At 43.7% G+C, this 15,114-nt stretch overlaps 1 protein-coding gene across 5 annotated transcripts in view; it reads left to right on the top strand.

The window, feature by feature from the left end:
* Positions 1-15,114, top strand: part of LOC124007879 (potassium voltage-gated channel subfamily H member 7-like) — a 78,388-nt gene that overhangs the window by 25,216 nt on the left and 38,058 nt on the right. For 2 of the 5 annotated variants that reach the window (XM_046318687.1, XM_046318686.1), the window contains exons 4-7: positions 6,568-7,038; positions 8,982-9,002; positions 9,784-9,807; positions 10,660-10,874. In XM_046318687.1, the coding sequence (XP_046174643.1) occupies positions 6,568-7,038; positions 8,982-9,002; positions 9,784-9,807; positions 10,660-10,874 (731 nt within the window). The remainder of the gene's footprint in view (positions 1-6,567; positions 7,039-8,981; positions 9,003-9,783; positions 9,808-10,659; positions 10,875-15,114) is intronic. The other 3 variants (XM_046318688.1, XM_046318689.1, XM_046318690.1) reach the window with 3 other exon arrangements.

Here is a 15,114-nt window from a genome sequence, read left to right as displayed (position 1 = left end):
ACAGAGATGGAAGAATTCTGAAAATAAAAGTAGGCAAATAATGCACAATCCAGGTGTGAAGCTCTTAGAAACTTACCCAATAAGACTCACAGCGGTAATAAATGCCAAAAATGTTCTAACATCTATGGACTCAGGGAGATGAGCACTTATGTTTAATTTATTATGTTTTTATTAGTCCCCCCAAAAAATCGAATTTGTCTTCCACTTTGACATTACAGAGTATTTTGTATAGATTGTTGACCAAAAATGCAATCCAATTGAATCCCATTTTGTAACACAATAAAATGTGACGAAACCCAAGGGGTCTGAAATCCAAGGGGCAGTGTACATCCTCCAAAAGGAGAGACTGTATGGAAATCAGAATGAGTGCACTAAGCACCTAAACTGCATGGCTGCATATCCACTTCAAACCATCCATCTTCAGCAGAATCACAGCTTGAGGGAGGAGATCCATTTTTTTGAATGCTTTCTATTCTGCCTCGGTGAGGATTGAAAGCATATCTCTAGATATCCCTCTCTGATATCCCTCTCTTTACTTCATTATAATGATTATTTCATTATAAAGTCACCATTTCACTTCAGGACTGGGGGATCTGAGTTCCATTTAATATTCAATGCAAATATTACGGACTAGCTGGTATCATAGCAACGGGGGATGGTGTTTGTGCATGCACTGGCTGCTGTGCAGTGTTATCTGTGTGTGTTTGCAGAGAGAGTGCCATGCTCCCTGCCTGTAGTTCTACTGCAGTGGGCTAAATCAGGGTCACACAGAGTGATTCTTGTTAGTCTTAAACAAATCTACTTTGAAACAAAAGTATATACCTCACACACATGGTTATGGTTTTAAATAAAAGAAGACCCAAATCAAACCAACTCAAATATTCTTGGTCACATACATGTGTTTAACAGATGTTATTGCGGGTGTAGCGAAATGCTTATATTTCTAGCTCCAACAGTGCAGTAATATCTAACAAGTAATATCTAACCATTTCACAACAATACACACAATGCACACACATCTAAGTAAAGGAATGGAATTAAGAATATATAAATATTTGTACGAGCAATGTCAGAGTGGCATAGACTAAGATACAGTAGAATATAATAAAATACAGTATATACAGTTGAAGTCAGAATTTTAAATACACATTACCCAACTAGATTTAAACTCAGTTTTTCATAATTCCTGACATTTAATCCAGGTAAAAATACCCTGTCTTAGGTCAGTTAGGATCACCACTTTATTTTAAGAATGTGAAATGTAGTTGTAGTAGTAGTAGAGAGAATGATTTATTTCAGCTTTTATTTATTTCATCACATTCCCAGTTTACATACAGTCAATTAGTATTTGGTAGCATTGCCTTTAAATTGTTTAACTTGGGTCAAACATTTTGGGGTAGCCTTCCACAAGCTTCCCACAATAAGTTGGGTGAATTTTGGCCCATTCCTCCTGAAAGAGCTGGTGTAACTGAGTCAGGTTTGTAGGCCTCCAGTTCTGCCCACACATTTTCTGTAGGATTGAGGTCAGGGCTTTGTGATGGCCACTCCAATACCTTGACTTTGTTGTCCTTAAGCCATTTTGCCACAACTTTGTGGAAGTATGCTTGGGGTCATTGTCCATTTGGAAGATCCATTTGCGACCAAGCTTTAACTTCCTGACTGATGTCTTGAGATGTTGCTTCAATATATCCACATAAATTTCCCTTTCTCATGATGCCATCTGTTTTGTGAAGTGCACCAGTCCCTCCTGCAGCAAAGCACCCACACAACAGGATGCTGACACCCCCGTGCTTCATGGTTGAGATGGTGTTCTTCAGCTTGCAAGCATCCCCCTTTTTCCTCCACATAATGATGGTCATTATGGCCAAACAGTTATATTTTTGTTTCATCAGACCAGAGGCCATTTCTCCAAAAAGTACGATCTTTGTTACCCATGTGCAGTTGCAAACCATAGTCTGGCTTTTTTATGGCGGTTTAGGAGCGGTGGCTTCTTCCTTGCTGAGCGGCCTTTCAGGTTATGTCGATATAGGACTCGTTTTACTGTGGATAAATATAATTTGTACCTGTTTCCTCCAGCATCTTCACAAGGTCATTTGCTGTTGTTCTGGGATTGATTTGCACTTTTCACACCAAAGTACTTCATCTCTAGGAGACAGAACGTGTCTCCTTCCTGAGCGGTATGACAGCTGTGTGGTCCCATGGTGTTTATACTTGGGTACTATTGTTTGTACAGATGAACATGGAACCTTCAGGCGTTTGGAAATTGCTCCCAAGAATGAACCAGACTTGTGGAGGTCTACTATTTTTTTCTGAGGTCCTGGCTGATGTCTTGATTTCCCCATGATATCAAGAAAATAGGTACTGAGTTTGAAGTTAGGCATTGAAATACATCCACAGGTACACCCCCAATTGACTGAAATTATGTCAATTAGCCTATCAGAAGCTTCTAAAGTCATGACATAATTTCCTTTAATTTTCCAAGATGTTTAAAGGCACAGTCAACTTAGTTTATGTAAACTTCTGACCCACTGGAATTGTGATACAGTGAATTATAAGTGAAATAATCTGTCTGTAAACAATTGTTGGAAAAATTACTTGTGTCATGCACAAAGTAGATGTCCTAACCGACTTGCCAAAACTATAGTTTGTTAACAACAAATATGTGGAGTGGTTGAAAAACAAGTTTTGATGACTCCAACATAAGTGTATGTAAACTTCCAACTTCAACTGTACATATGAGATGAGTAATGCAAAATGTAGTCATAATGTAAACATTATTAAAGTGGCCAGTGATTTCAAGTCTATGTATATAGGGCAGCAGCCTCTAATGTGCCTGTGATGGCAATTTAACAGTCTGATGGCCTTGAGATAGAAGCTGTTTTTCAGTCTCTCGGTCCCAGCTTGATGCACCTGTACTGACCTTGCCTTCTGGATAATAGTGAACAGGCAGTGGCTCAGGTGGTTCTTGTCCTTGATGATCCTTTTGCCATTCCTGTGACATCGGGTGCTGCAGGTGTCCTGGAGGGCAGGTAGTTTGCCCCTGGTGATGTGTTGGACAGACCACACCACCCTCTGGAGAGCCCTGCGGTTGCGGGCGGTGCAGTTGCCGTACCAGGCGGTGATACAGCCCGACAGGATGCTCTCAATTGTGCATCTGCAAAAGTTTGTGAGGGTTTTAGGTGCTAAGACAAATTTCTTCAGCCTCCTGAGGTTGAAGAAGAGCTGTTGCGCCTTCTTCACCACATTGTCTGTCAGTGATGTGTACGCCAAGGAACTTGAAGTTTACCACCTTCTCCACTGTGGTCCCGTCAATGTGGATAGGGGGGTGCTCCCTCTGCTGTTTCTTGAAGTCCACGATCAGCTCCTTTGTTTTGTTGACGTAGAGAGTGAGGTTATTTTCCTGGCACCACACTCCCAGGGCCTTCACCTCCTCCCTGTCGGCTGTCTCATCATTGTTGGTAATCAGGCCTACTACCGTTGTGTCATCTGCAAACTTGATGATTGAGTTGGAAGCGTGCATGGCCACACAGTCATGGGTGAACAGGGAGTACAGGAGGGGGCTGAGCACGCACCCTTGTGGGGCCCCAGATTTGAGGATCAGAGAAGTAGAGGTGTTGTTTCCTAACTTCACCACCTTGGGGCGGCCCATCAGGAAGTCCATAACCCAGTTGCACAGGGCGGGGTACAGACCCAGGGCCTAAAGCTTAATGGTGTGCTTGGAGGCTACTATGGTGTTGAATGCTGAGCTATAGTCAATGAACAACATTCTTACATAGGTATTCCTCTTGTCCAGATGGGATAGGGCAGTGTCCAGTGCGATGGTGATTGCATCGTCTGTGGATCTATTGGGGCGGTAAGCAAATTGATGTGGGTCTAGGATGTCAGGTAAGGCAGAGGTGATATGATCCTTGGCTAGTCTCTCAAAGTACTTCATGATGAAATGAGTGCTACGGGGCGATAGTCATTTAGTTCAGTTACCTTTGCTTTCTTGCACCTGTACCGTGTCAGATATAGAGTTGAAATGTATTACATTTTGAGTTTGCATCCCAATATTACACATCACAGAAGACTGAAAAATAACAAAACTGTTTGACATAGAAACACAAGATTTTACGAGTTATTTCGCCCATGAGGCCACTAAAGGGACATTTGGTCATTTGAAAGGGCTACAGTGCAGGAAAGGGCTACAGTGGAACTCAGCACGGCAAGGAGCATCATTCCTAGTGACACCTTTAAAAATGATAACAGGCCAATGCATATATTCTTTTGCCACAAATACATTGGCATATTATTTGGCATGCTTCATTTTCTATCCAATTAAGGGATTCTTAGCCTGTAGGTTTTTATCCTTTTGAAATTGTGTGTGTGGGGGGGGGGGCATAAAGTGGATATGCTTATGGTGAGGTAGATGTGTTGTCTTTCCTATATTTCCATGAATATATTGATTATGCACTTCTTCATTCATTTATTTGATAGGGACAGATACAATTAAACCATTGACAAATGAAAAATAATAAGAACCAGATGCACTGGAATATGTGTTGATTTTCATTGGAATCTAGTTGGTGTGTGAAAGTAACACCTTCAAAGTAAGTGACCCACGTGTGACCCACAGTGTCGAAAACTGGTTGTCTACTCCTCGTCATGACTGTCAACAAAGAAAGACGAGCTAAGGGCACAACAAAAGAACGCCTGCTGAACATTGTCAATCATCTCTCTGCTATTCCCCACACTGCCTTTAACAATTCAACCTCTGAAATGTCATGTCGCAGGCACGTTAGCTCACTAAAGCCCAAATATCAAGAGGGATATGGAGCGGAGAGTATTTTCTTTTTCATACTTTATGCTTGTTTTTTTTGTATTCGCTTTTAGATTCATAGAGTAAAGTAATACTTCATCAGGAAAATTACTTTTGGAAGTTGTGTTATTTTATGAAATTCTTCACTTATGTTTTCAGTTTTTAATAGAACATGTACTGTTTTAATTACAGAAATAAAGACGTCAATGTCTCCTGCAGTATATAGATTGTCCATTTTCCCTTTTTTCCATTACTCAGTGTTAGGTAGCTTCTGTAAGGGTGCTTGGATGAGGCTGAGAAGACCACTGGTAATAACATGGGATTTTTGTTCCGGGAAAGAATGCTTCACTAGACTCAATGGCCCTGAGCTGGCACGAACTGGCTTAATCAATGTATGTACTATACGTTCTGTTGCCATGGTGCGATGTCGTGTTCACATACATTACGACACATGTACTGTAACATGTTAACTGTGTGCACAGACTAATGATGGTTTCTACAGACTAGGAGGAGAAAACACACATGCCTCGTAGTTCTGACTGGGATTGTAGTTTCAAACATGAGCGTGCGTGTATGTGTGTGTGCGTGCACCTGTGCATGTTTGTGTGTATAGCCACTGTATATCTGTGTTAGGTCACCCCGGGAACATCTTATACATTTGAAATGAGATCTTCTGACAAGGTCCCCAATGTCCTTGAACGCAAGATGCCTCCACTTCAGACTTCCTAGCGCATTGACAGATCCATTAGTAACATCATTTGGACAAAGATGATCTCTTTCTCCAAGGGTATTAATCAACCATCGGAAACCTGTTGTAATTTTATATTTTATGGGACTCTAATATATTAATGGCGGTTTCGTCAAACGTCTGAATAATTGAAGGAAGCTGAAGGTGGAAGCTAGGCCGTTGGGATAAGAGGCATTTGTTTTGATCTTGCTGCTCTTCTTGAAATAAATGTTGGCTAGCTCCTTTTGAACAATATTGGCACTCACTGCTTGATATCTGGGGAGTGAGCTGGAAACTGAGGATTAGCATGAGCTACAGAGCATCCCTCCAGTTCGCCATCTTCCCCTACTTGTTTCTACCTAGTCACAATTTATATTTACATTTACATTTAAGTCATTTAGCAGACGCTCTTATCCAGAGCGACTTACAAATTGGTGCATTCACCTTATGACATCCAGTGGAACAGTCACTTTACAATAGTGCATCTAAATCTTAAAGGGGGGGTGAGAGGGATTACTTATCCTATCCTAGGTATTCCTTAAAGAGGTGGGGTTTCAGGTGTCTCCGGAAGGTGGTGATTGACTCCGCTGTCCTGGCGTCGTGAGGGAGTTTGTTCCACCATTGGGGGGCCAGAGCAGCGAACAGTTTTGACTGGGCTGAGCGGGAGCTGTACTTCCTCAGTGGTAGGGAGGCGAGCAGGCCAGAGGTGGATGAACGCAGTGCCCTTGTTTGGGTGTAGGGCCTGATCAGAGCCTGGAGGTACTGAGGTGCCGTTCCCCTCACAGCTCCGTAGGCAAGCACCATGGTCTTGTAGCGGATGCGAGCTTCAACTGGAAGCCAGTGGAGAGAACGGAGGAGCGGGGTGACGTGAGAGAACTTAAATTAAACAATCAAATGAAGAATTCCTCCGCAATGAATGAAGTCATCAAGAACCACTCTGAAAAGCGCAGTTTTGTAAAAAATGATTTCTCTTATTGTTGGAGATATTCCAAGCATCACTGTTGAAAAATTGTACTCTCTCTATCTCTTTCTCTCTCTCCAGGGAAAGGTAGATTGTTTTGTTTCCGGCTCCCAGCCTTACACCTCCTGGGCATCAGTAAGCAGTCCCTCCCTCAGCAGGACCCTGACGCCGTCATAATCGACTCGCCCCGCCGCAGTAAAGAGTCGGTGGCCACCCGCGACTTCCAGTCACTGCCCACCCGGGAGAGCTGCAGCCCCTCCTACGCCAACGACACGCGGGCCCTCATTGGCCCCAGCCACTGCTCCACCCCTGTGTCGGGACCCCTGGACCACTCGTCCCCCAAGGGGCCATTCTGGGACAGGCTGGTTCCTCAAGCGGTTCCCCAGGCCCAGCCCCAAACTGTGGGCCCTCTGGCCCCCTCCATCCCAGACCTGACCCCCACCGCGTCCAGGGAGAGTGTGTGTAGTATCCGGAGGGCCTCCTCTGCTCAGGACATGGAGGGTTTTGGCTCCAACTCCAAGATGGCCTTCAGGGACCGACACGCAAGTGAAGGTATGTAAGTCAACACCACCTCCATGGTCAGAAATGCTTGTCTCCCCCATCCGCCTCATCCTGAGATGTTATGCTATATTAAATCAATTTGACCTTGCTGTTCTTACACAGTAGATTTGGTCCCAATCCCAACCATTGTTATCATGTGGTACCAATCAAAGCTGACCTTGGATCAGTGAATGAGGTTAGCTCCCCCAGCTCAACTTTACCTACTCTTAGTCATCAGGCAGCGCCACATCTGTCCTGACTCCTGAATTACCACATCTATCCTGACTCCTGAATTACCACATCTATCCTGACTCCTGAATTACCACATCTATCCTGACTCCTGAATTACCACATCTATCCTGACTCCTGAATTACCACATCTATCCTGACTCCTGAATTACCACATCTATCCTGACTCCTGAATTACCACATCTATCCTGACTCCTGAATTACCACATCTATTCTGACTCCTGAATTACCACATCTATCCTGACTCCTGAATTACCACATCTATCCTGACTCCTGAATTACCACATCTATCCTGACTCCTGAATTACCACATCTATCCTGACTCCTGAATTACCACATCTATCCTGACTCCCGAATTACCACATCTATCCTGACTTCTGAATTACCACATCTATCCTGACTTCTGAATTACCACATCTATACTGACTTCTGAATTACCACATCTATACTGACTTCTGAAATACCACATCTATCCTGACTCCTGAATTACCACATCTATCCTGACTCCTGAATTACCACATCTATCCTGACTCCTGAATTACCACATCTATCCTGACTCCTGAATTACCACATCTATCCTGACTTCTGAATTACCACATGTATCCTGACTCCTGCATTACCACATCTATCCTGACTCCTGAATTACCACATCTATCCTGACTCCTGCATTACCACATCTATCCTGACTCCTGAATTACCACATCTATCCTGACTCCTGAATTACCACATCTATCCTGACTTCTGAATTACCACATCTATCCTGACTTCTGAATTACCACATCTATCCTGACTCCTGAATTACCACATCTATCCTGACTCCTGAATTACCACATCTATCCTGACTCCTGAATTACCACATCTATCCTGACCCCTGAATCACCACATCTATCCTGACTCCTGAATTACCACATCTATCCTGACTTCTGAATTACCACATCTATCCTGACTTCTGAATTACCACATCTATCCTGACTCCTGAATTACCACATCTATCCTGACTCCTGAATTACCACATCTATCCTGACTCCTGAATTACCACATCTATCCTGACTCCTGAATTACCACATCTATCCTGACCCCTGAATCACCACATCTATCCTGACTCCTGAATTACCACATCTATCCTGACTTCTGAATTACCACATCTATCCTGACTTCTGAATTACCACATCTATCCTGACTCCTGAATTACCACATCTATCCTGACTCCTGAATTACCACATCTATCCTGACCCCTGAATCACCACATCTATCCTGACTCCTGAATTACCACATCTATCCTGACCCCTGAATTACCACATCTATCCTGACTCCTGAATTACCACATCTATCCTGACTCCTGAATTACCACATCTATCCTGACTCCTGAATCACCACATCTATCCTGACTCCTGCATCACAGATCACCTTTCCACCCACAGTCAACAAGAGGGGTACAGTACCGCCTCAGAATCTCCCTGTCTCTGTACCCAGCTAATATTTCTATCCCTCCCTACACCATTGTATCTGCATTTCTCATTCCAAGGGCCCCAGCGGCTGACACTGTAATACATCTACTTCATGACAATGAATGGTGTGACGGCGATAGGGCTTTTATGTGGGTCGTCTCTCATCACTAGCTAGCTACGTACAGATCTGGAATCTCCTCTCACTCCTCCACCTTACTCCCATCCCCCTCTCTCTCCCTCAACACTATCCAATCGCAGACAATGGTCGTAATATCAAAGGTAACAACCCCACGTTCCTTGAACATAGCACGGATATAGAGTATATGGCCTGAACTGCTTGCTGCATGGATTTTTCCATTCAACAACAACATAAGCCTGTGTTGAATGCTAATGCATGGAAACCATATGTTTGATACCATTCCAGACATTATTATGATCTGTCCTCCCTTAAGCAGCCTCCACTGAATTCTATGTCAATGGAATGTTATCAAATATCCGAGAGCCTTTTAACCTCCAGAAATAAATGAAATGACTGTACTCTCCTCTGAAATCAATGTCTTTACGAGCCTAAAAGTGCATTCTGGATCAATACCTACCAGAGGAGGCTGGTGGAAGGAGCTGTAGAAGGACGGGCTCATTGTAATGGCTGGAATGGAATTAATGGAACGGAGTCAGACATGGTTTCCATATGTTTGACATGTTTGATACTGTTCCAATATTCCATTTACAATGAGCCCTTCCTCCTATAGCGCCTCCCACCAGCCTCCACTGATACCTACTCCATTTAGAGGAGCATCTGATAAATGTTATCCGCTATCATTTTGTATTCTTAACTTTAGATATTATGTCTCCGATTTCCAGGATATTTTTAATTACCATAACATAGTGGCCAGATTTTTTTAACCTAAAATCACTCTGATGTTGCTCAAATAAATGTAACATGACACTCAGGAAGTGCCAGCAGAATTATCCTGACCTTTGACCCCTCCCCTCTCTCTGAGGTCACTTCCTCTTTACGCTGCTCTCTACCTCCCTCCCTCTCTCTCTCCTGATTCGCTAGTGTCTCGGTCCTGGATGGCTGGGGGTATGGCTTGAGCTTTTCCTATATGTCTGTAATGCACACATACTGTACCGTACAATGCTGCTGTAGCATGAATTCAAGCTGCGCATGTCTTTTGTGTGTGTAAGTATCACTCACTGTAGTCTCAACACTCGTTTGTGAAAATGGGAGAATGAGTCATCCCTCCATCTTCTCCTTTTGGATCAGCAGTTGACACATTCCCTGTCTTCTCCATATTGCCCACAGAAGTTACTATGTGTGACAGTGTGTATGTTGTTCAACGTGGTGAGGTTTTATGGCACTGTTGTACTGTATTTTCACATAGTAACATAGAGTATTTGTGGATGTTTGAATCACAAAAGCCATATCCATATGGTGTCAATGAGTCAAAACCTTGACTGAGATATAAGTATATAAGTATATATTTCCTTTGTTCGTGGACATAATTATGTCACACTAAAATTGTTCATTACACCAAGTTTGTCATTTCTACAGCTGTTGAATGGGAGGTAACAGGATCAAGCAGAGGGTCGGGGTGGATCTGTCTGACTGTTGTATTTCTACTGTTGTCCTGTGGTTGTTCACTTGTCTTGTGGCAGCAATTGAGTTCACTCAAGAGCAAAAAAATACTCACGCTCCCACGCATAACAAATAGACACAGCAGCCTATTGACACACCTACCACATGAACTGCACTTGAGGTCCCCTTTGTAAACCATTAGCATACCGTGAAACTCTCAAGCTGTGTCAGGCACTACCTTGCTAGCCTAGCCTAGCATCACCGCACTAGCCTACCATAGCATTGCCGCTCTAGCCTAGCCTAGCATCACAGCGCGAGCCATTTCCAAACCTCTCTCTCCATTAAATTCTCCTCCAGGGCCCTTCAACCAGATCAAATCCAGTCTTCTGGGCTCCACGTCTGACTCTCACCTCAACAGATACAGCACCATTAACAAGATCCCCCTCATCACGCTCAACTTCTCAGAGGCCAACAACGACAAGAAGTGCCCCTCCCCTCCGTCCTCCGAGAAAGCCATCATCGCCCCAAAGGTCAAGGACCGAACGCACAACGTCACCGATAAGGTCACACAGGTAAGAGGTAATGAAAGGCCATGTGCCTTGTGCTCAGTAGCGTTGGTGCTCACTGACATAAGCCAAGATGTTGGAGCTTCACTCAATCAAGTATAATGTTGGAGTTAGAATCCATTCTCTAGAATCTGTTCCATACAGAGGACATGTATTTTCTGTGTGTTTGTTCTGTACAGACAGTTACAGATGTATCGTGTGCTGTAGCTGGATGGACTATTACCTCATTGAATAATCACATGAATAGTCATCTGCCCCAATGTTATACAGTAGAGAGCGGTAATTATCCCCTGCCCCACACACACACGGAACACCACCAGGTCAGAACACAGTGTCTGTACACGCTGCTCTGTTGTTACTGTCTGACGTTATCTAATACATTGAAACTCAAGCGGCTTGTTTTAATAAGTAAACCGGTGAAGGTGTATATCACCCGTAGGGGGGGGGTTCAGACAGATTCTCTTACCAGGGCTCAGGGATACACTCTAGTTACACACAGGTTAGAGGTCATCCTCACCATCCTGTCTGCCGGCCTCCAGGCCTCCAGGCCTCCAGGCCTCCAGGCCTCCAGGCCTGTCTGTCTGTCTGTCTGTCTGTCTGTCTGTCTGTCTGTCTGTCTGTCTGTCTGTCTGTCTGTCTGTCTGTCTGTCTGTCTGTCTGTCTGTCTGTCTGTCTTCCCCGTGGTGAGTGTGTGTGCACAGTACACTGACGCCTCCTTGTGTGGGTCCCTTTGGGGGAGGAGGGAAACCAGGCTGCCTGTGTGTACTCCTGCCTGCGTGCTTGTTTGTCTGTGTGTCCGGGTGTGTCACTATGGCAGAGCTGGTTGACCTTTAAGATCTGTCAGGGCCACTTTGTCCAGAACAGATGAGGATGTTGCTTTTTCTACTGATAATGTGTATAAAGTTGGCAGTCGGTTTAAGATGAGGGAGGATGATAATTTTTATTTTATGAGCATGGCCTTATTCTATTACAGAATATTGGATGACAGTCATTCATATTCCATACACCCAGTTCAATGTAACATCGATAGGTTTAGCCTACTACATGATACTGTACCCATCATAAGGTTGCTACAACCTAGCCTATGAATTCAAGTTTACAACGTGCCTAGGTGCATAGGCCGAGGGAATTTTGAGCAGTCAAGGTGAGAGGCAGTGAAACATTCAATACCGCCTTGCACACTCTTGCCTACAGCTAGCTAATGTAGCGTGTAATCATTAGTCCAACAATTGCAAATTAGAGATTCTATTGGACAAATTCAGGTATGTTTATCCCCATTTTGTTATGTTTGCGAAATGTTTTTCAACAGAATCGGTGGTATGAATACACACCTGATCACACGCAAACAGTTCACTTTCATAGCAGCCACATAATAACATCATGATCACTTCGCTCGTTGTAGATGTAATTCCTTCTCAAAACTATGTGTACAACACAGTGGCTGTCTGTGACCAGGCGAAAAAGCCTTTCCAAGCCAAACCTTAATACAATGACCGCTTACCTCTACACACAGACAGTTGTCACATCATAGTTAACTAGAACTGCCCCTGAACAGGCAGTTAACCCACTGTTCCTAGGCCGTCATTGAAAATAAGAATTTGTTCTTAACTGACTTGCCTAGTTAAATAAAGGTAAAATTAAAATTAAAATAAAAAACTAACACGTTAGTAAACTCGCTACAATCATGCAGTACAGTGTACAGTTTATCAGTTACACTGGCAAGCCACGGTGGCAATACATTAATAAAACCAAAGCTTACCTTGACTTGGAAGAGTTCCAGTGTTGGATAGCTATAGCCAGCTAGCTAACATAGCATCCCTCTCTGTTTGAGCCAGGTGTTTGAGTAGGCTAAACTAGCTAGCTGCATTCGCTAGCTAAGTGAAAGCGAATGTTTTAAAAAATACAACCAAATCTCTCTCTCGCTCTTGCTTCTCCTTTAATATTGGAAGAAATTAACTTGTTCAAAACTGTTCAACTATGGTCTTTCTCTCTTTAAGACAACTACTCACAACATTTTATACACTGCAGTGCTAGCTCGCTGGAGCTTCTGCTTTCAGTACTAGATTCATTCTCTGATCCTCTGATAGGGAGGACAGCAAGTCAGTTCATGCTGCAAGAGCTCTGATAGGTTGGAGGACGTCCTCTGGAAGTTGTCATAATTACTGTGTTAGTCTATGGAAGGGGGTGAGAACCAAGAGCCTCCTAGGTTTTGTATTGAAGTCAATGTACCAAGAGGAGGACAGATGCTAGTTGCATTCCGGCATTCACCAAGGTGCTACCCTACAGAGTGCTGCTGAGGCTACTGTAGACCTTCATTGCAAAACAGTGTGTTTTAATCAATTATTTGGTGATGTGTGTGTGTGTGTGTGTGTGTGTGTGTGTGTGTGTGTGTGTGTGTGTGTGTGTGTGTGTGTGTGTGTGTGTGTGTGTGTGTGTGTGTGTGTGTGTGTGTGTGTGTGTGTGTGTGTGTGTGTGTGTGTGTGTGTGTGTGTGTGTCACATCTCAATAGTGGGTTGCGGATCTTAGTATTTGTTGTGATTATTTATATAGTTCAGGGATGGGATACTCCAATCCTCAGGGGGCCAGAGCAGTGTCACACCTTTCCCCCATCCCTAGCAAACACAGCTGATTCAACTAATTGCATTCTAAACTGAAGATCATGATTAGTTGGCTATTGGAGTCAGGTGTGTTAGCTGAGGCTGGGGCAAAAGTGTAACACCAATCAGGCCCCCAAGGAATGGAGTTGCCATCCCTGATATAGTTCATATTGGATATACCTACTGCAGTGGAACACTGTTGTTATACAGCAGGCCTATGTCAGATAGAGTTATAGTTGATGATCTAGACTCATAACAGACTCTTGTTTCTCTTTCCTGGTTGTATGTTTGGTTAGAAACCATCTGCTGCTTACTATTGAACAGATTACATTGAACATGTTTTTTCCTTTTCACCATCTCATTCTGTCATTTGATCAAACTAGACAGTTGCTTGTTTCTTTAGTATTTTATATATTTCTCTGACTGTGAGGCCCTGAGCTGCTGTTCCCTGTTCCTCCCCTGTTGTCTGAATGTGACGCCCTGAGCTGCTGTTCCCTGTTCCTCCCCTGTTGTCTGAATGTGACGCCCTGAGCTGCTGTTTCCCTGTTCCTCCCCTGTTGTCTGAATGTGACGCCCTGAGCTCCGGTTCCCTGTTTGTCCCCCGTTGTCTGGATGTGACGCCCTGAGCTGCTGTTCCCTGTTTGTCCCCCGTTGTCTGGATGTGACATCCCAAGCTCCTGTTCCCTGTTCCCTTGTTGTCTGGCTGTGAGGCTCACACTGTTCCAGGCGATGTCTGGAGACCAAGTCTCTCCAGAGTTTGTGCTCTAGGCTGCAGAATAAACCCAGAACTCAACCAGACTAAACAGATGGATGATTGACATGAGTCTGTGCTGTAGATTGATAAGCGGCATCAATGCATGTTGATGCTCTACATAAAACAACACGTTTGATACTTAATGTTCGCTCCATGAAGGTTTTATTTCTCCAGGTTTTGATGGGTTTGCTTCAGTTTTACCAGTTGTTATGTCATGGCTTCGCTTCAGTTTAGCCTATTTTTATTTATTGTCAACAATACATGTTGCGGGTCACATGACAAAACAGCACTGGCCAAGACAGGAAATGACACTCCAGTATTCTAAATACTCCAACAATACAAACAAATAACGTGAGAGGGTGAAATGAACAGACCACTCATTTGCATACCGTTATTCCAGATGACAGAGTTCCTTCGAATCCACACTAGGTGCATCAAATGATTATGTCTGAATCATTTATTCAGTAACAGATCAGGGGGAACGACGTGCTCAACTGAGCTCTCGTTCTATAACTTGACTCCTCCCTGGGCTTGCCAGCAGGCTCAGAGACAGTTTATCTATGTAACCGTGTGGCTCAAATTAGATGTTGCCACTAACCACAGATATCGGATCAGATCACCCAACCCAAAATGGATTAACAGGATCATCTAGGCCTAGAAACGTCTGACATTGAATCAGAGATTAGGTACTCCTTTTACCAACTCCTTACGAATGCAGCAGCCCAGTAGGCCACATCGACTAATCTATCCACATGGTATGTGATTCTGCCTGATTTAGGTGGTTATGTCATCAAGAATCACAAAACAGCACGATCGTTCAAAAAGAGGTTTCTCGTGACAATCACTGCCTTTTGCTTCTTTTCCACTTAGAGCAAAGGGCAGTTTGATGAAATAA

This window comes from Oncorhynchus gorbuscha, linkage group LG21 (assembly GCF_021184085.1).
Source record: "Oncorhynchus gorbuscha isolate QuinsamMale2020 ecotype Even-year linkage group LG21, OgorEven_v1.0, whole genome shotgun sequence".
Lineage (NCBI taxonomy): Eukaryota > Metazoa > Chordata > Actinopteri > Salmoniformes > Salmonidae > Oncorhynchus > Oncorhynchus gorbuscha.
Note: the sequence above shows the minus strand (reverse complement) of the source record. Positions and strands in the feature narration are given on the sequence as shown.